The 24783-nt window shown below is 38.1% G+C and overlaps 1 protein-coding gene across 2 annotated transcripts in view; it reads right to left on the bottom strand.

Moving 5' to 3' along the window:
- The window catches only part of ABCD3 (ATP binding cassette subfamily D member 3), a 28760-nt gene extending 7210 nt beyond the window's left edge, over positions 1–21550 (bottom strand). Inside the window, exons 1-16 of one of the 2 annotated variants that reach the window (XM_030279194.4) lie at positions 21028–21292; positions 18785–18917; positions 11118–11154; positions 8999–9100; positions 7437–7525; positions 6515–6584; positions 5667–5764; positions 4991–5114; positions 3993–4049; positions 2693–2835; positions 2294–2363; positions 1791–1860; positions 1570–1667; positions 1400–1491; positions 860–948; positions 714–786 (exon numbers count right to left, since the gene is read on the bottom strand). In XM_030279194.4, the coding sequence (XP_030135054.1) occupies positions 714–786; positions 860–948; positions 1400–1491; positions 1570–1667; positions 1791–1860; positions 2294–2363; positions 2693–2835; positions 3993–4049; positions 4991–5114; positions 5667–5764; positions 6515–6584; positions 7437–7525; positions 8999–9100; positions 11118–11154; positions 18785–18852 (1280 nt within the window). In that variant the 5' untranslated portion in view covers positions 18853–18917; positions 21028–21292. Of the gene's footprint in view, positions 1–713; positions 787–859; positions 949–1399; positions 1492–1569; positions 1668–1790; positions 1861–2293; positions 2364–2692; positions 2836–3992; positions 4050–4990; positions 5115–5666; positions 5765–6514; positions 6585–7436; positions 7526–8998; positions 9101–11117; positions 11155–18784; positions 18918–21027 lie in introns of both variants that reach the window. The other variant, XM_030279193.4, reaches the window with a different exon arrangement.
- Between the last annotated feature and the right edge of the window lie 3233 nt (positions 21551–24783).

The following is a 24783-nucleotide window of genomic DNA, read 5'->3' as shown; positions in this document are numbered from 1 at the left end:
ACCTAGCAGTGAAGGGTATCTCACTAGTTCTACAACACGCAATGAATGACTTCTCTGCTCACCTCCCCCTTGCCTTTTTTCTAAAATGAATTAAAATAGCTATATCACCATTTTCCCCCCTTCCTTCCTGTCTTTCCTCTCTACTTCCCTATCTGCTTTCCACACTGTCCAGACTGAGATTATTTATCTTTTAACTGGCTGTATTTTATGCCTTTAAGTACTAGTACTAGGCCAATGCCACATTCCTCATACTGCAAAGAATGTAGGAAAATCATGTACAAGTACATCAACAAAACTTCTAAGCATGCAGAACTAAAAGCAAGTACTTGTAAATGAATACAGACTCAGCCCTGATTTTTACAGCTGAATTATATAATGGGATAAAATCCATAACTAACATATTTCTAAGAGAAAACATGATGGTCTGAGAAGTCATATTCTAAAGGACAGCAGGAATGTTGCCAAAAACCCCAAGTCCAGAGAGCAGAGTATGTCTCCTGCTAATATGAGAGGATAAGGATTGGCTAACAGAACAGAAATGCTGAGTGGGTATGAGGTGGAATTGTTAATAAATAAACTAATGTTCAACAGGAACTGCAAATTGTAATAATGGGTATTCAGACCTCTATTAATGGTCGCAGAGACAAAGACTTAAAAAAAGTCTACATTAAAAATATTGAACTATTGAACTTGTGGAAACTTCACAAACATACTTGATAAGGTTATCACTGTTGATAATTTCTCCAGATCCAGGTATCAAAGACAAAGGTTGCTTTTTATCTCCATCTTAAATAAAGAAAAATGTATTAGTGACTGAAATGCTACAGAGATGAGATATTGTATTTTATATCACATTTACCTTTTTCTTGTGATATCATTGTACGCTGATATTTGCCACTGTTCAAGTCCTTCAGAACCTGCATTAATTCCGTGATTCGAGCTGTGAAACTTAAATAAAGAAAAATCATCCACAGAAGGCCTAATAAGCACTCTGTCAAACTGCTAAAATGACAAAGTTATTCAACCCAGCACAGAATCAGAATGTTTACATTTTAGAGTTGCACCAGGTTGTCTAATATGCACATATTTTAAAAGCTCCTTTTCCTGTAATAGCCAAATTTTACTTCTTACGATGTAAAAAAAAAGTTTGGTAAATAATTAATATATAATTGTTTTAAGAGCATTTGACAAGGTTTCAACTATACTCCATGTTAGTACTATGAAGATGTGAAATTTCTGGTGGACATAATTAGCACATCCTCAGATGCGTTTTCAGCATAAAATGTTTTTAATTACTGAATTTTTAGCATGCTGCAAGGAACAAAGCACATAAGCTAATTTTAATTCTACAATCAGTTTCTGAAATTGAGATGAGAAAGATTCTTACAATTAATCTTACCCAGCCAATCTTGTCATTTCACGGCCTGCTAGGACTATTCTGCCCAAGGCTTGAGACATTCTCAGTAGCATTCTTCCACTTTGGTAGTAATCCTAGAGTAGAAGCAAGTTTCTTTATATGGACTAACAAAATTTAAAATCTAGAGGCTGTTTTAATGCTGGTCTATTTACCTCCAAAAGTTCTGCATGAGTGCTATTCTGATGACGGGGATCAGACAGGTTCAAAAATGGACGACTAACAACCAGGTAGCCAACCACAGTGGCAAGGTCTGCAGTTCAAGAATAAATATTAAGCTGCACATTAATTGAAACAGTAAGAAAAAAAGACATTTCTTATGTAAAAGTTTGTTTTGTTATTTATAGGAATCCATTAGCACTTGACACACACTTACATTTGGCAATGATAGTATCAATGAAACCCATAGAGAACCGGAACAGGATGAAATTATGCAAGTGTTCCACCTGGTAAGTTACAGAAGAAAGAAGTTCAAACTACCAGTACCTGTTTTATTATCTTTTATTAGACATTTGGTTCCAAACGGTTATTTTTCAGTACTTCAGATACATTAACATGCCTCTGTTAAGTGTGGTAAGCACTGCACAAGAATCCCTGCTGGCAAAGACTTGCATTTGTGATTAAAACAATCTGCACATGAAACTCAACAGTGCAAACAATAATTGTGGATGACAAGGAGGTAAGTGGCAAGAGAAAGGCCATTCTAACAGAAATTTCTGTTCTGCTTATAGCCTACCAACTAATTTTTTAATCAAATGAAAGTAGCTGCAAAAACATCATGCCACTGTAAGACAATTTTTATGAACACATGTCAAGAATCATCACTACAGAATTAATTAAGTTTTGCTTAAAATGTTTTAAGAAATAAAAGAGGCTTACCAGCTTACGGAAAGTCTTGTGAATAGTCTGTTTTTCTCTCAAGTTTCCATTATAAAAAGCTATTTCCTCACTAAAAATAAATAAAAATAATGCAACTTCATTTTGTTGAAGACAGTTTTTGAAAATAGTCAGCCACAAAATATGAACACAGCACTTTCAGTTACTTCATGAAATAAGAGTTTGTACTTTTTCACAACAGCAGAACACAGAATTATTTAAACCGCACTTAGTCTTGACTATGGAATATAATGCAGATACAAATTACTTTACAGTATATAAAGATGCAAACACTTGGCTCAGACCTGATAGCAGCATACTTCCCAAGTATATTTTAACACACAAGTTTCATTTACCCCACAGTATAGTCACTTACATCTCAGCAGCCAAGCAAGTGCATACCTGTTTGTAATGAGCCGTGAGTTGACATATCTGTACTCCCCTTCATACTTTTGCTCTATAATGGTCATCTTGCCAATTGGTCTCCTTAAACGTGTAAGGAAAAATCCTGAAATAATCAAGTATGCCATCATGCTAGCTGGACCCTGTGAATATCAAAAAAGAATAAAAGCTTAGGTGGTCTCAAATGACAGTATCTATATCCAAAGTGCCCAGAAAGCACGAATCCCTTAGTTCTCACCTCCTATGTGTCCATGTTGCCAGTTCAATTACATATGCATTTCTCATCATGTCACCTTCTTTGGTGTTGTACATGCTACTTTACTAATTTCACTAATTCTCTGTCCCTAGATGTCCTTCCCACCCCAGCCTTCTATTCAGGTTTTTATCACCACCTAGTGTGACCTGTCCCCTACTGTCCTAGTTTATTTCATTAATGATTTACTGGTACCCTGTAAGCATCATTTCCAACAGTACCCTCTCTTTTTTTTCCCCTCCTTTCCACCTACTTCTTTTTCTTTACATTTGCTGAAGTGTCACACAGCAATCAATATTTTACTCTCATTGTCTTCTATACATGTTTCCTGGTCTCTCAAGCAGTTCTGGATCCTACGTTCCCATAGACGAAGGACAGATGATTAAATACCACTGAAGTGTGGAATGGCATAAACTGAATTTGGCATAAACTGCACACAGTAACTACTACAGAGAGCAGAACAAAGACATCTGAGACTGACAGTTACCAAGGTTCAGTTAAGCCTTACTGCAAGCCTGTCTCAACAAAACTTGCACCATGTGACTTATAGCTACTCCTTTTCAACTCTTGAACATTTTTGATAATGCATCATTTCACTGATTTGAAGAATTAATTCTGCCATTATTCAGCTTATCGAGTCTTACAGCTCAGTGCAAGAAATGGCTCCCCCTCACAGAGGCTGCACAGAAACAGAAAACCTGTTCTCACCTTTAAATGCAATTAATGCAAGACATAAACAGTTAAAAGGGTGTTGCACTAAATAGGATTTCCAAATAAGTACTAGAAGAAAATAAAGAACTTTCTTGGTCCTTCGCATTGTTGATCAGATGCCTGAAAATACTGGGTTTTATTTTGCTTGCCTCAAAATAGAGGGCACTAAAGCACACAAAACATTAGGTGTAAAAGCCTATTTTCAGTATAGCCCTTCAAATCACTTAGGAATCTGCAACTACCACCTAGAGTTTTCCTCAGATTCCAAACAGGTACAATGCTAAAACCAAAGAAGGAAAAAGTGCTTATAGTTCTATAAAAACCCACTCAATTTACCTGTGCTCCTATTGCACTTGTAAGCTTGAAGATGTACAAAACTATATCCAAGAAGGGCTGTAAGAAGCATAGGAAGAAAGCCTTAGAACACAAACACAAAACTAATATAAAATAGCCCAGAAGCCATGTACCACCCCAAGAACAGTTACAGCTCTGTACTACAATACTGGCTGGTCTATTATACAAACTAAAAGCTAAGACAAAAGGATTCTCAGCCACATGATTTTTCCTGAAAACATTGGCTCTAGAATTGAACATAAAAACATCATGATCATCAGATAAATACATACCATATGAAATGAGTACTTTGCTATTTTAGGTCTGTAATGACATTCTGCTCACTTATCAAAGGTGGACTAGAACCCATAAAAATTTAACTGAAATAATTATGAGAAATACTGAAAGAAAAGTTAATGCCATATCTTTGGCTATGTCCCTGATAGGAGGAACATTGCAAAGTTCTATAACCTCCCTCGCTAAGCTAAAACAGCTGAACTACAGGTTTTGTAGTCAGAAGGTTTTGAACAAAGTAACTTGTAGTTTACTTATACGCAGCTTGCATGAAACACATAGCATCAAAAAAATTTAGTCTAAAAATGTCAATAGTATTCTTATTCACGACCCAATCACCTTAAAATTCACACAAGAAAGAGGGAAAAGTTTATTCAACCACACCTCCCTACACACAAAAATATTTGAGAGAGCTAGCCATTGCTTTTCTCCTGAAAACCATCTACCTGAGAGAGCAAACTCATCACTGTTCATCTGCAAAAGAATGCTGAATGTTCTTAAAAGAAGATTTAATACAAATTGTAACAACTCGCAACAGTGCTTTAGTCATGAAAGCCACAAAGAGTGTGAAACAATATAGCATCATAAACAATTTTTTTAATACCATACTCCAAGTAATCCACATACAAATGCATGTAATTGTGAGCTGACATCCCCATCCTAAATGGCTACAGCTACTACTCAAAGTTGTCTCTCAAAAGACTTACCTTGCTAAGGTTTGAGTACAGGTCCACTACACTATTACAGAATTTTTCCACGTCCTGTGTAAGGAGTTGATCTGGATTAGCTATTCTGTTGTCCAGATTTCCCATTTTGTAGTATGTATAAGCCCTGAAACAAAACAATTGCTAAGTGGCAGGAAAAAAAAAATCATTACCTGGGATCTGAAATAACTGGAACACCCTTGCTTCATACAACTGAGATGCTAAGTAGGGCAAACATTACTGTATGGAATCAACATAGCTTGTGCTTTTACCTGACTAAATCCACATTAAATGCTGCAGGATTGTTTAGGCATTTAGGCTCCAGGATGTCTGAGTTGAAGCTCAGGCTCATGCTGTGCTGCTATTGAACTCAGAAAACCCTCACACACTACTATAGCACATCTGACAACCAAAATTCTGTACAGAAGGAACTACTCAAGCTTACACATCCAATTCAGTCTTCACCATATGAAGGCACCTGAAGTACTTTGGAATCTGACCCAATCATGGAAGTGCACTCTGTCTCCCAGTTGAGCCAACTTCACTGTCTTTGTAACTATGGCATATACAACCTGGATAAGCCATTCATCCTCAACTGCAAGTTAATTGCAACCTTCTTACTATGTACTTAAAATTACTTGAATCAACTTCAAAAATCTGTAGATAAGGTGTTACTTACTTAAGATATTCTTCATAGAGATATCTGGTAAGTCTTACTCGGAAGCATAGTTTCAGCTCATTTAGACCATACTTTAGGAAGTTATTTACTAAAGAGATCTAAAATAAGAGACAATAATATTTAACTAGCAAGAGCAAATATACTTAGATCAATTTGCAGTATAAATTGTGTAAACACTTTAAAACAGATCAATTCTCCCCTTAAAGTTAATAATGCCATAAACACACCTAAGACCAATCCAACAGTGTCTACAGGACCACTGCTTAGGTTTCTGTCTCCAGGTCCCAGTGGACCTCACCACTTAAGATAAAATACATTTGTATTATATATTTTCAGCTCTTCTGATAAGTTCTAGAAAAGAGCCACCACTTTACAATCACTGCCTTAAATCTGTCAACTAGTTTTAAAGTTTATTGCAAACCAGATAGCAATAATTATTTCTATCTGGTGCAGCTCAGAGTTGTCAATAAGCTGAAGGAAAGTTAAAGTGTGGAAGAAAGCATAACAAATCTGTGAAAAATGTAAGGAATATAAAAATTAAAGTCTACAAAAAAAATCTTCATCTTCAATGGTGCCAAAAGAATCCCAAAACTATAGTCAAAATTGCCATCAACAAAACTAACCTGAAAACCCAAACATAGCTGTTAAAAAAACAGCTGCTACCAATAAGGAAATATGCTGATAAAGTCCCCCACACATTGGAGCCAGAAAATTAAATGTGCTTTCATACAGATCTGTATGTGAAACAACTAATTTCCAGAGATTTTAAGAGACATTTTAAGAGACCTTTTCTTCAAAATTTTAATTTACATTTAAAACTAATAGGTCAGCACAAGAAAAGCACTTACAGCAGGCATTGCAGCAATGAAGTTGAACAAGTATTTCTTGAAATCTTTTCTGCTGCGGCCAATGATAGCACTGTAAATGACCACCAGCTAAGAGTCAGTTACAAGAGAAATAACAAAGTACAAACTTAAGTAGATAAACTCTCAGGGGACCACACAGAGAAAAAAAAATCATCATGGAAACCTGTAGCATCAGCTGTATGATCCAGTCTGACACCCTCCTGTAAGCTAAGTGGCAAGTGGCGCAGACTGAGCAGTTATCTCCTATCTGCTTCTCTGGAAATGCCCACATTAAGGGCTCAAAAATTCATGGTCACAGAATACCAGTTCTTTCCCTTCTATGCTTTCACAGATTCTCACAAGAGAAACAAAACAGTCTTTCCATTCTACAAAGCACAAAATGTCTCTCCTCAAACACAGTATCATTTTGAATTCACAGTTCAAGACACGTGATTTGCTTCAATTAGCAACAAGACCAGCAAGAATAATCAGAGGTCTAAAAACCACTTTCTAACATATTAAGACTGAAAGCAATGTTTTTATCAATCTAAAGAGCAAACAGCTCAGTGGGAAGAAATAAAAGTTCTAATAGCCACACAACATGTCTTAGACTTAAGACATAAAACCATCATTATGTACCTTCTTGGACATTCAGATCAACAAGATTTAGAGTCTTTAGTGTACAAAAATGTTACCAAATGAAGATTTAATAAATAGTTAAAAATATTAATTTAATCAAATAATTTTACTGATGAACAAAAATAATTTATTTACCAAAATATAGCGGTCCCTCCCCAAATTGCAACTACACCAGTTTTCTGTTTTAAACAAGCAAGCTATAAAATATCTGAATATGTATTCTGATAGTCAACTTTCCCTGTTAAACACATGAGAAAATGTTTAAAAATAACAAATGCATAGGTACCTTTCAATGACTGTTCCATTTTGAATCATCCATATATCACAGTAAGTCCGGACTACCAGCATCACAGCAATTAGCAGCAAATAACCTGTCTAGTACAACCATAGAAATGTAGCAGTTAAATAATGGCTAAAATTCACCAATTTTTTAGTAACTCATCCAACTGTATCTAACAGAAAAGTACTACCCTGCTGCCCTAGCTAATGTAATATTTACTTACTTTGCTGGAAACACATTAGTGTACAATACCTTAAATAAAGTACTGAACTACATTTTTATGGTGAAAGTTAGCCTTTTAAAGAGCTGTATTTGGTTGATACATATACTGGACACACATTATAAGATGGAGAATTGCAGGAATAAAGAGGTTACTGCTATTCTGAGACACCTTTCTGCCATAAGGTTGAAAGAGACCTCTGAACATCATCTATGTCAACTCCCTGCTCAGAACAGGGCCACTAGTAACCAGTTTCCAGTCAGAACAACAGTGCAGACAGTTTTCCATGCACTTCACTGTTCACTCATCCAGCTAATTCAGTTTGGCTGTCAGGGTATTAAGGGAGACCTGGTATCAAAGTATTCAATGTCCTCTGTTCTTCACTTATCCATAAACACAGTGAGTTCTCTCATCACTGAAAGCAATCAGGTTAGCAAGGCATGATCTGTCATTGGTAAATCCAGGCTGCTTGCAATCACGTTTTTGTCCCTTGTGTGGCCAGAGTTAGCTTACAGTCTAAAACAGAAGTTTTGCTCACAGTCCTCCCGGAATATGGTCAGGCTGACCAGCAAACTTGTTTTCAAACATGGGAGAAAGGTTTGAGTTTTTATGGGATTATCCATAACCTCTTCTAATGGCCCTGACCTTTTGAAGCTGATAAAGGCTAGGTCTGTGAGCACTCTCACAGGCATTTCCATCCATGCTTCTACCTTCTATGCACCTCCTTTTTGTAGCTGAGCTACTGAAGGTCCCCATTCTACACTCTGGACATCACAATTCACTGCTCTTGTGCCTGATGTACATTTAAGTTCTTACATTTCATTGCTTAAGTTCTGCGCTCAACTAATGCTTTGGATCTTTTTTCTTTTAGAAGTGCCCTGGAAAGCCTGAAAAGGATGGAGGCACTGATTTCTACAGTGCATAGCTTTCCTGAAATGATACTGAAGAGAATTTTTGAGAAATTCATTTTTTAATACAGGTTGGCCTAGATGTAAGTTATTAAACCAAAATAATGAATAAACTGCATCCTATTTAAAGACAGGAAGCACATAGAAGGAGAAGTGTACTGCCTTGTAAAAGATAAACCCAGATGCCCTTTTAAAAGTTATGCTACAACAGTAGTTATCAACTGACAGTAAGTGGCTTATCTTGTAATTGAAAACAGAACCTTTAGTGATATAACAACTGAACATAACGTAGACTTTTATATTATTATGCTGCTACTTTAAAATACATAGCACAATTTAGTCCTATTTAAGTAATGTATATGCAGTTGTTTAAATTCTGATGTAATTTCAAAAGACACTTGACTCCAGCCTCATTTATTTATTATGCAGGCAATACTTACCTCTTTGCAAAGTGTTCTAGGGACCATTATTTTCAGGATTCGACATATTCGTGCAATAAACACTCTATCCACCATTGCTCGCTCCTTCTTTCCCTCTTTCTGCTGCACACAGAACAAAACAAGAAAAGTGAGAATTTTTTGTATTATTGAACCATTGATCTGATATTTTCTTTACCCAAGTCATTTACAGCTACCATCCTGCAGAATTTGCAATATTTCCCACAACTTAAGACTTGCTCAGACAAGTTAAATAAGGAATTGGGAACTATCAAAACAAACTGCAATAGAAGTAACTGCTACAGTATAAAATACTTTTTATTTAAATTCTATGTTAAAGATAATAAACAAACAATGCAGGCCAAAGCACTAAAGTACATCCCAGTGCAAGTTGTAATGCAAACATCTCTCAACATCGCTTATCTCTAAAAGACACCATCAGCCAGTATTTTTAAAGATGCCTTCCATTATTTGTCCAGACAATCAATAGTTTAAGCTCTTTGACTGTACAACCCAAACTTGCTTCAAGTAAACCACAATTTTTTATTGCTTTACTTCTACAAAATGGTGCAACATACTCCTACTTAGGTATATCTATCAGTCTTAAAAACCCTCCCATGCTGTACCCAAACACCTTTTATTTGAGTCAGTTTCATTTGTTCACTCGATATAACCCTATATTCTGTCCTAACCTGAATACTTTTTAAAAGCTAATGGTCTGTGTTTCTTTTATTTTCTTTCATGTAAGGACATGACAGCAGAATTCAATCCTGAAAACAGACCAAAAGGGCAAATGTGTACTCTGAACAAGTTCCAGCTAATCAACATAATCCTGCTACTTTTGCTACCCAAGGCTCATGTGAACCATGCTACCAATGCCTATATCAATATTACAAAAGACAAGAGATCCACTATGAATGCTCCATGAAGAAGCTGACATCTGTTTTTCATAGCATTAAGTCAACAATAGTCCCATCCTTTTCAAAAATCTATGTGAACACAAACTACAAATAAAAAAATCTAGCCAAATAGGATGCTATGCAGTAGATGATTACAACACTTTAATTAAAAATCATTTACACAAAAATCCAAGCAAATCCAAACAACTAAGTCTACTGTCCAGTTGTAATAAAGCATGATCCTGCACACATTATTGCTTCCCTGTAATAGAAATTACTAACACAATGTCTGATGGTTACATTTCCAAATGACTAAACATACGTGAGTTGAACCTGTTCTTCCCCTTTATTCAGCCCCACCCCGTTTCTGTACTTCCGTGTTGCACTTATATTCATTCCAGTATCTTCTTGCCTAGAAGTTTTTTGCCCTTAGGTTGCTAGTGCCATTCAGCACAACTGTATTCAAGATGGGTAGGAATTTAAAAAAAAAAAAAAATAGTTAAGGTTTTTACAAATAGGTACAGCTATCCAAAAGATAATTGTTTATAGTAGATAATACAGTCAAGGTGTGTTAGAAGCTAACATAATGCTTGCAATACACCCTTCTATTTATCCAGTGCAAGCCTTTTTTTTAAAGTTTTCAGCAAAGATGAAAGTACATGGAATCTATTCATACCACTGTAACACCAGAATCACAGACTCTGCCTTTTGGACTGTCATATTTTATTTGACTATGAAACAAAAATCTTACCTTAAAAGGGATTTAGTGTATCCCTTTCAAAAAAATGAATTAACAGACACACAAAAGATCAGGGAAATGACAAATCTCCTACCAGATGTTTGAAGTAGTTTCTAATTTAGAAACTGACAGAGTCAACATCGTGTTCCATACATTTTTATTTGACATAAAAAAATAAAAACAAGTTATACCAAATCTACACACAGATGTTCGTTTCTATGTATACAGAAAATCTTACAGCACTAGTCCTTACAAATTCAAAGGCAATAAGAGATAAAAAATGACATTGTGCACATCAAGAATCTATCATTACGGAGTCAAATTTCAGCCTCTTGTGATTAACCCGATTCTTCTATTTGTTTCACCAATGCACGTCAAACCATATTTGCACCATAGCCAAGATTAAACTACAGTATACGACTTGAATTTTTAAAAAAGCATATTTATTTAAAATTATTAAAGAATTTTTGATATTAAGAATTACCTCATTATTCTGCAATGCTTGTTTTCCACTTCTTTTACTGCAGAGAAAAGAAAAAAAGTATTTATTTGTTATTAACACACTTTTCTTTGTCTTGATCTCTACACACAAGACAGAGAGGAAATCTTGGGATTATATTCCTACCTATTTCTTTCAAAGCAATACAACAGGGCTACCTCCTATGTCAAACCTACGTGTTGCTTTTATACAGCATATGTAATTCTAGTGAAACCCCACTCATTCCAGCAACCAGTTTCATGTAGGAAAACCAAGGAAAACCCTTTCATCTCCAAGTTCTGCTTTACCTTGGCTCTTTATCATGATCTCCAAATGTTTTTCTGTTTCTCACACATATTTTACAAGCATGGCTACATGGTTCCACTGACCACAAATGAAAACTACAAGAATGCAGATCCAGCAATTCAAGCAACCCAACTTTGATGTTTTTATCTACGTAAGCTAACCAGATTTGTTTTGCATTGTATTTGACTTTAAAATAACACATTTACTACACAGAGAGATTATTTGTTCATACAAATAATCTACAGCTACAGGGGAAAGAAGCCAGCTCCTGTGAAATCAAGTTCCTGCAAAGATGTCCATTAAAAGGGGAGTTAGTTTTTAGTCTATTTCCCTTCCCCCGCATTTAATAGAACACTTAGTAGAAAAATATTTATCAACTGGTGTTAAGCAAACATTCAAAAGCACAGTGCTCTTCTTTTGCCTATAGTTTTAAGAAAGAAAAGCTGACCAGTAAGGCAGTTATAGTTTGTCTTGTACATGAAGCTGTTTGGAGAATTTATGTAGTTTAGAAGTAGCCACCAACCATGATATTATAACACTGCCTGAGAGCAGGCTGCCTTAAAACTACATTCATACACTTTCAAGGCAGAACCTAGGACACTACAAGAAAGCAGAAACTATGGAAGGCATTGCCCTTTCGGCCTATAACACCAAAACAGGGGCAGACTGCCACACAACCAGCTATGCCACAACTTCATCAACAGCACCACTTCACATTTGTGTTTTAAAGCTCTGCCAAGAAAATATCTGGAATGAAACTGTGCCTATTTTAATTTATGATGATTAGAAACATCTATGAATGTCACTGACCAAAAAAAGAAATAACTTAATTACTGTGAAAGGAAGAGGCAAGGTAGCAGAGGAATACGAGACAAGAAGAGAAGGAGGAGACCATGAAAGCGAGAAGGGAGATCCACCAGTTCAGCAAGAACTTAATTAAAGGTAACAGAGATGGAAGTCTGAGAGAAGATAAAAATCTTGTAAGATTACTTGTGCAAAACAAAGAATGAATATGAAGGGCAGCAGGGGCCAGATTGGGGGAGAAATAATAAAAGTTCAGAAAAGATATAACATTTAATCAGGCTGTGATGGTAGTACCTCTGTGGAAATGGTAACAAGGTGTAAAGTCTAAGAAACAATCTAGTTAGTGATACAAGAGCAATGTATTTCTTGTACAAGAACCTTCTCAATACATCTTGTAATTTTACGAAGTAGAAAAGGTTGACTTATATTTTAAAAACTTGAATCTGGATCAGCCCGATCATATTTGGTTTAGCAGTAGGAGGAAAGTAGTACTCTTAAGCATGAATAAGTAGTGATCAAACTATGTGGTTATTTCTCTAGATGACTCATGACTTGTCATAATATAAGATGAAAGCATGCAGCTCTTCCACACATGCTGTAATAATTCCTATAAGCTTTACTGTTTCAAGTTCTGCCAATGTTTGAAGTCACATCACTTACAATACACAACTATTTCAGCTTTAAAAGGATCAGAAGTGAATATATTAATAGAGTAATCTATAAGGAAGATAAGGCCCAGAATTATTCTGGCAGTTAGTTGTATATCTTTGATGCATTTATTCATACATTTTGCCTACAGTAGCTATTGAGAGAAATTGAGCAGCTGAAATTACTGACTGAGCTGAAACTGATTATCCATTAGAGAGAAAGAAGGATTGTTCGGAAATCAAGATCTTACATTTAATAATGAACTCACATTTAATTAGAATTTATATTTATAAGGTTTAAGATAAAAATTAAGCATTTATAAATTTAAGATCTAATAAAAAAAGAGCTTTAAGTGTTCTGCTCTCTTTTTCTAAAAAATTTTGTGCAAGCTCAAAACAAGACTAATACTTCAAAAAGAATGGAAACTATCTTATGGATGAAGTCTAGAAAAAAATATTAAATGTGCCTATATAGTTCTCATTTTATTTGCAAATAAAGACTCTGCCATAGTTCTGTCTGGAATAAAACCTTTCCAGTCCAATACCTATTGGCACTACTCCAGACTCCATTGTACTACTGTAGGACTTTTTTGTGAGAATGGTGGTTGCATGCTCAATGAATTTAAAGACTAAATAACATTCTCAATTACTCAGCAAGAATACAGCAAGACTATCTGGTTGCAGCAGAGAGCTCTAACACTTGGAATAGATTCAAACTCTCCATTATTTCAGACCTCTCATTTACATAATGCTGGAGCATCACAAGCCTCAGTGGTGGAGGAAGGTAAGTGCTACATGCTGGCCAAGTTCTCCATTGCAAGTAACTCCCCTGGTACAGAGCCTTCCTTCGTGCCCTCACAGACAAGGGAGGATGACAAGGAAAAGGTTTTTGAAAAGAGTTATCCAGAAAACACATAGAGAAAAAAAAGAACTACAGTGGTAAACCATTTCTAATAGTGAATCAGAAACAGTGGAACTTGTCACTATATATTTTCAAGACCTAACTGCACAAAGTCCTCCGAATTCAATTTTCAGACCATAAAGAGTCTACAGGTATAATGGAACACACATCACTTGAGGAAGTTTAAGGAAAAGAAGCATTTCAGATGTAGCCTTCCACCCATTATTTAACTGCACAGGGCTTTTACAGCAAACACATATAAAAAGCAGAGAAAGGTGTCAGCAGAACCTGGGATGACACAACTACACCAAACTTGTCATTCATACGTGCATGGTAGCTGAATAGCAACTCTCTAAAGAGAAGTAAACAAGCAAGTAATTACCCGGTAGGCAGGAGGCAATAAACAAAACACCTTTCTCCTACCCTGAGAAACATGATCAGCCCATACCAGCAAGATGCTTTAAAGAAACTAATAGAATTTTGGGACTCTGTACAGGCATTTGTCAGCTATTCCAACTTCAAGGGCAGTATGGTAGCCCAGTGGGGAGGGAGAAATCATGCAATTCCAGTCTCCAAATAAGTACTGGTCAGAGCACTGGCTCTTTTGACTCTATTTACATACTAGTGAGGCTATTCTCTCTAAAGAAACATGCAATAATACTGGTTATTCAAACAGAATAATTCTCAACACTACTGAAGAAGAAAGTGATTTGAGAAACTGTGAAAAGCCTTCAAGAGGCCCGAGTCTTCTTATTGAAAAGTCTCATATATACTAGTTCTGTGGTATTTACAAGCAAACAGGGAAAAGTTAAAGGATTACTGTCTTTAGAAATACCTGTCTCTATCCAGAACAAAGTTCAGAGGAAGCAATCTACACTGAGCTTAGCACAACAGGGAATTGTAGACGAAGAGAGTGATAAGCAAGACTTGCTGTTTAATGACACATTATGAGGAAGTAGAGGCTGTAAAATATTACACTGTCCTTAACTCAAAAAACCCTACGAATTTCAGGTCATGCTACCTTCCTTCTGTAGAATTAGGATGACTCGCCTCTGCTCAACACAGTGCAAAGAAAGAGTATCTGGTTTAGGATCAAGTGTAGCATTTCAAAGAGTTGTTACTTCTAGGCAACCTTTGTATACTGCAGACTTTATATGTCAGAATGGCAATGTGCAATTTCACGGCTTCAAAAATCACACAAAATAAACAATTTTTCAATAGTTCATAATTATTTGTGCAGTTTTCAGGTTAGTTCTGGAGTCAAGATACTACGGAGACATTGTAAAGACAGAATAAAATTCAAATGACTAAAGATGCAAGGCAACAGTGAAGAAATAACAGCTATATGAGCAAAGTCTAATGCAGCTAACTGGCAGGAAGAGTTTCATAGTGCATATCTCACTCAGAGGGCTAGGGAGCAACAGTACAGTTATTTCAGGTGAAGGGCAGCAACCTTGCCCAGAAGCCTGGGCACAGTCCAAAAGCATGCCCATTCACACAGTACACTCTGAGAACACTCAGAAACCAAGAACAGAACTTTCTTGGCTCTAGACTGGCGGCTAGTTGCAGCATAACCAAAAATAATGTGAGAGGAATGTATTCAGGCAAGCAAGAAGGGGACTCAGAAGGTCACAGAGAGCTATGTTACTGCAAACAGCAGCTCTGCATTGCTAAAGCTAAAGAGGTTTCTACAAACCTTTGGAAAGAAGGTAACAAAGAATTGTTGGAGAGGAAATTCAAAGTTTCAGTAGAAGAATGCATCTCAATAACATATCTTACATATAAGAAAAACCTCAGCACTATTAATTTTATCTTAAGCTGTGCTTTTATCTTAAGCCTGAGCTGTGGCTGCAGACCTCCCTCATGGATAACAGTGTAAAAAGATTTCTAGCTAGTTTCCTAAAATTTTATTTTAAAATAATTTTTTAAAAAGTTATACACTGTTACACACACACTAAATCTTGCCTTAGACAGCAAGCATTTTATGCAACTTAATTAAGAGAGAAACCACTAATTAGCTAGCCAGGCTCTAAACAAAGGCAGTCTAAATGCTAGGATTAGAGCTGAGTCATCTAGTTTCTCCTGTCTCCATACCCTCCAGCTGAATTCAGGTTTCCTGAGCCCCAGGCAGGTTTTTCTATAAGACTGCATTTTCTAGTAATCATATCTGCATATTTAGTCTTTTTTTGTTTGTTTGGTTTTTGTTGTTGTTTTTTTTCCCTCAACGCTAGTGCATTTACTGCAAGCAGCAGACTGGACAGTCACATTCACGTCCTGGATAAATTTACTTCAATATAGTTAGCATAAAGTTGGTTTTGTCACCTGCCACCTGTCCTCCAAGTAGCACAAGTTCCCTTTAAGGCTTTTACATATACAAAAGCAGTCTATTAATTTGCACTCTTCCTGTCAAACAGCCATGACTCAACCAGAACAGGTCCGTCCATTTGAAGTACGCTGTCAAAGCCTACCCAAGCACATTCGGAATCTAGAGAAATTATGCAAATTAACAAGAGAGAACGTTCTAAATATACACAAATGGAATAAAAATGCACCATCTGTTTCAAGCTACAACTACCACTTACTATATTTTAACTCCTATTTTATGTTTGAAAGCATCTCCAAACATTTGGACATGTGTCCGTCACCTCTGATTGCAATACTGTCACTGTCGCTGCATGTTCACAGGCCGTGCAGCCAGGGACACAAGCAGTGACATCTACTGAGTGAGTGACAGCTGCTGCCACTCTGTCAGCAGACAATGGCTGAGGAGCACAGTGACAGACAGGAGCATAGGTAATGTGCCACCCAAGCTGAACTGTGCAAAACCCCATTTGATATACACTGCAACTCAACCTCCCTCCTCCCAATGAGCCTTCCCCCTCACCTTAGGTTTGCCTAGCCTCTAAGGCCCCACGCACACACTATTCTTGCTTTATTCACTTTTCCCCCACAGGTGGGATGCTATCACAGGGGTTTCAGCAGTTCAGTTTATATTAAATTGTGTCCACATCTTAGCATCTTCTTGGATTCTAATGAATGCAGCTAGGTGATAGAAAAGGCCCTACAAGCAGATTCTAAAATATTTTGTCACCTTCCCATACACTACACATGTCCTCCTGTTACCCTGAACTGTTTATTCCCTTTCCCTAATCTTGCAGTTTTAAACTCTTTACCCTAATTACCTTCTATTACTTCATTCAGTACCGCCTTCCAGTAGAAAGTAGTATGAGTTAAATACCTTCTTTTTACAAGTAAGCCAGGCTCATTCTCTGCTTGTGTAAGTACTTTATTTTAAACTACATGGATATACCCAGAAAAAATTCTTATTAGAGGGGTAATGAAAAATATCCACCTCCTTTATGTAACACCCTTTAAGGTTTTAATTCTTAAGCAATCAAACTTTAAGCAAATATTCTGTAGCTTCTTGTTTGAGGCAAGATTAGGGAAACAGAATAAACAGACTTTTTTTCCTGCACTATAAACCCAGGATAATGTAGCTTCTCAAAGAATTTCTTATTACTTTTAAAAAACCCAAATACTACAACTGAAGTCATAATTGCACTTCAATACCACAACTTCCCCCTTCCAAGAGAACACAAAGTTTTTGTAAGGAAACAGACTTTCTGAGAGCAACTTCGAAAAAGAACAGATATATATTTTTCTCTATGTTTTACTCCGAGGAAGTAAGATGGAAAACTAACAAGTTACTAAAAGCAAACAGTTCTACATCACTCTACTTTGGAAGATTTCAGAAAAGTGTAGCAATAAGGCATTGTAAATTGCAAGTGACACCCTCTCGCAGTCCTGTAAAATCAATGAGCAATGTAATACCTCTTACAGCACATCATCTGTGACTAATCTAGGCAGTACTAATTAAGTGATCTTTGACCTAGTAAGGCAGGTTGGCATAACATATACAACTTCATTATTCATACATTACTACTTTATATGTACTGAACTTTGCCCCTATTGTTTGGCAGCAGAAAAGTAGGTGAAAGTTGCTACCTCTCCTTCCTGCTATCATGCCTGTAACTGGTTATTCTATATAAAAACAAACACATACAACATGACGAGCCTATCACATAATTTTCTTGTTACACATTCAAACACACCTGATTTGCTAAAAGATGATTTTTTCCTCAATTCGTATGTTATTTTACTTTCCAAGTTCAACCAGCAGCAGACCTATTGCTGACATTCAAGCAAAACTTAAAAAAGTACACAAAATCAAGCAGAAAAATGCCAGTTACTCCAGAAATACATGAAATAATAGGAAAATATGAAATGTTATTTTGAACACAAAGTATAAGTATGTATTCTGAAACTATGTGAGGAAAGAAGAAGTTTTGCAGGTAAAGTTTACAGTTGCACTAGAACACTTCAATGATCCACCTGAATGTTAAGCCCAGCATTTTGCTGGTTATATTCAGGTCTGCAATATTTACCTTTGCCCTTACAAAGCTCAAAACTAGAATTTCACCTTCCAGAATTCAAGAAGTTGAAATTCACCTCACACTAACGCGGCACAACATTTTCAGGCATTATACACCAAGGTTAACAAAGGAATTCACACACACAAAACTAAATCACTTCACAGATTTTAGTCAGTTAACCTGAAGCAGCAGATACACTACCAGTCCTCTTCCAGACTATCTAGACTGCCAAGTGAAATTCTTCACCCTAGGAATAAGTACAAAAATTTAGGACAGCCATGCCTTCCTAACTTCTTCCTCTTTCCAGAGAGTCAGAGATGTTAAAGAATACACTAGGCCCTGCAGATTTCAAAGGTTGTGCACTTGTTACTATATGGCAGCATAATACACCAGCACAAGAATGCTGAAAATGTAAAGATTTGGCACTATGACAATCCTTTTCAAAAGTATTCTATAACTTACATAAGCAACAAAGTGTGAAAAAATGAATGATACATGAACTAATGAAACTAAAGGAGGATGAGGCAATGGTAATAACCAGATGCTTTTGTCTAGGCTGGTGATATAGGCAATGTAGCTTACCTACTGCCTAGTCTTGATAGGTAGCATTCTGTAAGGCTCCTGGCAAGGTTTGCCTCACAGGGAAACATGGAGAAAAGAACGAAGACCAGTGGGCAAAAACCATCCTCAAAATAGTATTCAAGCAGCAGCACAGCTATTATTGAAACAACCGAATATTGGATGTTAGAGTTTGGAATCCATGGCCACAATACAGTACCAGCAGCAAATAAGACCTAAGCTGTGGAGGGACTCAAAAGTGTAAAACAATACATACACACCAGCGAAAAATCAAGCTTGCAAGCATGGCACTTACTTTAACAACTGCATTTCTAATAAATTCAAGAATGCAAAATAACTAAAGAGATTAGAGAAGTAAAGGATAAGGCATCAGAAAGACTGCAGTACAGAGAGATAAAAAGGGACAGATCAGGTCCGGCTTTCACAAGCCCATGCATCTGTTGAATTAGCTGGAATGTAATTCGTAAGTTATCTCCCCTTCCCAATTCCCACTAATCTTGTAATAATGTTTGGTCTACCTAATACGAATACCTCAGATTTTTAACACTATACCTAGCAAAATTGAAGATCCACACAGGAAAGACACATTCCAAAGAGTCTTCAGCATTTAGGCTAAGACTCTCAATGCACTGACCATCAAGCTAATGCATGCATTGCTGTTGTCAAGTCCTGTAGATCAACATCATAAGACATGAAAGCAAAAGAACCCAGGACACACATATCTATTTCAGGTATAGGGAGATTACTCTGGACAAGTTCTAGCCTGCTTCTATCAAATGAATGCTACTAACAGTGGGAAAATATTAAATGCACTTCAAAACTACACTGGACCTGCATCTATGTTTGAAGATGTGCGCCAATCTGAATGTAATCTGGTTTGTGTGCTCCAAGATCATCCCTCAATGAAGACAGAGCAAGGTAAGTGTGGACAACTGAGATTCACTTTAAAAGGATACCCACGGTCTAACTTAACACCTAACTGCCCCTGGAACATCTACATGGCCCAGTATTTCTTACAAATACCACTATATTAGGTGTGAAAATCTGAGTTTATCATTTTTGTGCCCTTTCATATAGCTTTTCTCCTTTTTTAAAGTGGTATTTCACTAACTTAGGCAGAGATATTTGAAAAAAAACCACCCCTCCCTATGAGTTTGATAGAAGAGTAACTGACAGCAACAGCTCAGGATCTTGTTTTAACTCTCATGCAAAAAACAGTGTAAGGTAGAAAACTTAGCAGCGTATCAATGTCTGCCATGTTGTGTGACAGTTGCCTAACTTCATGAAACTCTTACATATATTGTGCATGAGTGGACCTAGGTAAAATAAAACTGGATCATTGCTTAATCTCAGGTGTGTTATTACTTAAGTCTGTTGAGTAAATCCATTTCAGTATAATTTTGTAGTGCCAACAAGACACCTGTAGGCACTGTAATATCGCAACATACCAGGTCTTAAGCATATAGTTAGCAACTTACAATCACAAATACAGTAAAACCGTAAAAGTTTTTTCTTCACCTGCCACACTTTGGAATACCCATGCTTTGTAAGGCATTAACGAATACACACCCTGGAACCATATACCTGTAAGACAACCTCACAGAGAACATCACCACATTCGGCCCCTTTGAAATCCTGCCCGTGTTATCTTATTGTCACACGGCAGCATCCAAACAACACCTGAGTTCATTAACTGCCTATGTAGACACGGTCATCCCTAGAAGTCAAGTGTCAATACTCGTTTTCCTAGTCCGGAAAATAGAAAAAGCCAACATAATTCGGGTAACAAGGCGGCGGTGGTCAGATGCTCGCAAGAAGGGCACTGACCTCACGCCGGGGAAGGCGTGGGGACAAGCAGGCTGACCGCTGTGCCCGGGAGCCCGTTCCTCATGTGGGGACAAGCAGGCCCGGGAGCCTGTCCCTCATGTGGGGACAAGCAGGCTGACCGCTGTGCCCGGGAGCCTGTCCCGCAGGTGGGGACAAGCAGGCTGACCGCTGTGCCCGGGAGCCTGTCCCTCAGGTGTGGACAAGCAGGCTGACCCCTGTGCCTAGGAGCCGCCTCCAGGGCAGGGGGCGGCGGTGGCAGCACCCCGCGTGTGGCACAGGGAGCGGCTGCCCCTCCGCCGGGCGCAGGGCGGTGAGGGCGAGCACAGCTCCCGCTGCTTCGGCCTCCCGGCCCCGCGGCTCGCCCGCCCCTCCCGCCCCGCGGCCCGGCCCGGCCCGGCCCGGCCCGGCTCCGCGCTCACCCGTGCTGCGCGGCCGCCCGCCGCTTGCCGAGCAGGCAGAGCAGCGCGCAGGCGGCGGCGGCCCCGGCGATGGCAGAGTGCCGCGCGGTGAGGAACTTGCTGTAGGCGGCCATGGCGAGAGCAGCGCGGAGCCGCCGACCGAGCGCAGCCGACCGAGCGCAGCCGAGCCGAGCGACCGAGCGAGGGATGCCGGGAGGGGGCGGCGCCGCCCGGGCCCGCGCCGCCGGCAGGACGGGCCCGCCGCGCCGGCAGCGGGTTGTGCAAGCCGGGACGGCAATTACCGCTCCCCGGCAGCCCCCGCCAGCGGGCGGACCGACGGGGAGGGGAGGAAGGGGCGTTTCCGCCCGCGCCGGCGGGGCCGGGCCTGTCGCCGGCCGCCCTGGCCCGCAGGTCGGGCTGAGCGGCGAGGCCGAGCCTCCCCCGCGGCCCGCGGGTTGATTTTCCCAGGCACCTCCTCCTGCCGAGCGGACTCTGCTCAGCCACTCCGCCGGGGCTCTTTGTGCGGGGGCACAATGTGATTCCTGAGTCTGTGCTGGAAACGGCTTATAAATGTGGTAGTGACGAAATAAAAATAAAATTAAAAAAAAATTAATACATTTTAAAGCGTTCTAAAAAGTCAGAGAAACTTTGATGTGAGTTTCGCCACACTCTGTCTTTTCTTTTTTTTTTTTTTTTTTTTTTTTTTTTTTTTTGTTAGTGCCATGAGAGGAGCTGCCAAGGTTGGCTGTCAGGCAGAGGGTGGAATGAGTCGTCACCCGTGTAAATACAGGAAAATAATCCCTATAAAGAGTAGAGCCATGCCCAGGTACAGCAGGAGATACCAGCTAGCTTTGTCCCACAAAAACCAGTTATACTCGCACAGGTGCTTTTTCCAGCAGAGTTAATAACAGATTGGCATGTCGAGCTATACCAGCGAAAACACCCATGCCAGCATAACTGTATTTACCCTGGATCTTCCCCTGTGGTCATATCCCTCAGAGAGATGCCTGATAATGGATATGAAGTGTCTGCTTTCTGTGGGAACTGGTCGGTCATATATTGAATGCCTAGACTGGTGCCATGGTTAACACTGAAATGACAAAACTATTTATCTGATTAAACTTACATGCAGATCAAAATACAGGTGGAATCAGTGTATCTATTTTTAGTCTTGAGAAATGTTCTCATACAGGCTTTTAAAAACATGTGAATACTTGTGAATGATGTGCTTTTTTCACTGTAGCCCAAAGGTCAGTCCATTTATTAGGTATTCCTATTTCTTCCAAGTATTTCTGCCTGGAGTAGGAGGTCTGAAGCTGCAGTTTGAGAGGTAATCCCTGGTTCTTCATTCTGAATCGCCACATATACTCTTCCTTCTTGCTCCCTTTCCCTATCCTTGGTATTATCAGGAATTTTAAAGCAAGTTTATGTTTTGGTGTAAAAGCTGAAGTCTCAAACTCTCAAAATGTTAGCAATTTTTTAGAGCATTAGAGTCACAACTCTTGAATCTATTATCTGCCATTTATTCTGAGACTGTAGACAAACCAGTAATCTCCCTGCTTAAAATATGTGCTGTACATTGGTGGTTTTGGTGTGGGTGGGAGGAATTGTAAACAATTTGAAGTGTTTCAGATCCTCAGGAAAATATATAGCAGAATCACCCAGCATTAATTAAATTCATGTTTTATAAGGTGGTTGTTTGTGAAAATACCTTGGTTTTTAAAATCTTAAGATACTTTGAGAGTAGGTGAGTATGAGAACCTAAAAAAGAGGTACTTTTGGTATGAAAATAAACTCCTTATATTGAAATAATTGCAAAAAGGAAAATTTCTGCGATTTTTCGGGTTTACGAATCTTTGTAGTACAGATTTGCTGATACTTCTAATCTCAATATCAGCACAGAGATCAGGAATGTTATGATACTGTCTGCTTTTCTTTACAAGTTCTCTTCCCTCTTTAAGCTTAAGTTGGTTGTACCCTTGCACAGAAGTTGCTATCTAGTACAGCCTAACTTTGTTTCCATGAACTGTTCATCAGCTGGGGCCGTGCTGACCTTTGCTGTTTGCATGTGTCCGTGACTGGTGTTCCGCTGTTTGTCTGCTCAGTGTCCTTATCCCACTTTCTGACACTAGCCAATACCACGACTCAGTACATATTTTATTTCTCTTCTAACTTTTTCTTAAATAATTGCACACATGCCTATAATTTTCTGAGAAACTTGTCTTATGCATCCAGACCTCTACTTTGTCTCCTGCTGCCTCAACTCTTGAAAGTAGCTTTTTTTTTCAGAATAACTTTTTAAACATGATTGACAAATGGGCACTTTGTTCAAAACATAAGATTTTTATTGAGCCATTATTTCATCAGTTTCCAACAGCACTCATGGCTAAGCATATCTTGATAAAATCACCCACACTGATCAAATGTTTTTGTGACAAAAACTCGGTTTTTTTCCCCTTCAGTTTGAGATCTGATGCACTTTATACATTGCATCCATATTGCTTTCCTGGTATTCTTGCTACAAGTCAACTGTAAGGGTTTTCCAAGGTAACAAATAAGAGCAATGTCAATTCAAATGTATCTCAAATTTAAAAGCTAGAGGTGGAAAGGTAGCTTGGAAGAAACAAAGAGTTCTTTTACCTGTACTAATAGTACTGTGTGTAATTTCTCTGATAAAGCAAGGTCAAATTAACAACCATCTTTTTAATAAAGTCAATGCTGTCATTCAAACTTCTTACTAGGGAAGTAGGAACATCCATAGCAAGCAAGTTATTTAAATGAGAAAGTGCACTCTGGAAGACTGAAGACTGTAGGAAGAAAAATGTATGTTTACTATTGAAATCTTAAATCCCTCTAATGGACATCAGGAGACCTCGTAACAGGCAGTGTTAAGCTGGACTCCTGTGTCTGAAGTGGTAAGCAATGGTATCTGCCTAGGCAGTTCTCCTATTTCCCAATTTAAAAATCAAAGTCTAATAATAATAAACAGTAATAATATTGCTAAACAGTTGAGATTTTCAGTTCATGTCCTTGGCTACTCTTGATTTTAGGCGCTTGAGTTTTAAGGAGTCAAAGTCAGAAATACAAGAAATTACTACAGAGTGAATATCTGTCCCACTAATAGTTATGTGAATACATTTTATGTTAACAAATAAGAAGATGCTCCCATTTGGTTTCTCTCAGAACAGGAAGAACCTGTATTATTTGCTGTTGGCACTTGGCAAACAGCACCCAGCTATATTCTGAGAACAACGTGCCATCTAATAATTAAATGAAAAATCACGTTGTTTATTGTAGGTCTAGTGTAACATATAAATATCATGGAGTGCACTTTGCAAATGTTGTGAAAGGTGGCAGAAAAATGAGATTAATTTATGTAAGCTGAGGTAAACTGTAAGATGCAAACTGTATCATGCATGTTCATAATGTTGGAAGGTGATTTGTGTAGTGCTGGTCTCCATTCTGCAGACTTACATTTGCTTAATTTTTAAGTCTATATAAATTCAGTAGGACTGTTAACTTTCTAAATTTTAAGTAAATCCTGTGGTATTGAAAACTTAATAACTAGCAGAGCAAGAAGGAAAGTTCCAGGGATTGATGTGGTCTCTTTTGTGAAATCTGTGTTATCTCCTAGATATATCACTTAGTAGTAGAATCTGGCATGGTTTGCAGGGAAATAATTAAACTATTCTGTTACTGTAGTCATCAGCACTAAGTGATAAGGTTTTGTCATTCTGCTGAAGTGCTACAACAGGGTATTAAGTTTGTTGCTTGATG

Source organism: Taeniopygia guttata, chromosome 8, assembly GCF_048771995.1.
Source record: "Taeniopygia guttata chromosome 8, bTaeGut7.mat, whole genome shotgun sequence".
NCBI lineage: Eukaryota > Metazoa > Chordata > Aves > Passeriformes > Estrildidae > Taeniopygia > Taeniopygia guttata.
Note: the sequence above shows the minus strand (reverse complement) of the source record. Positions and strands in the feature narration are given on the sequence as shown.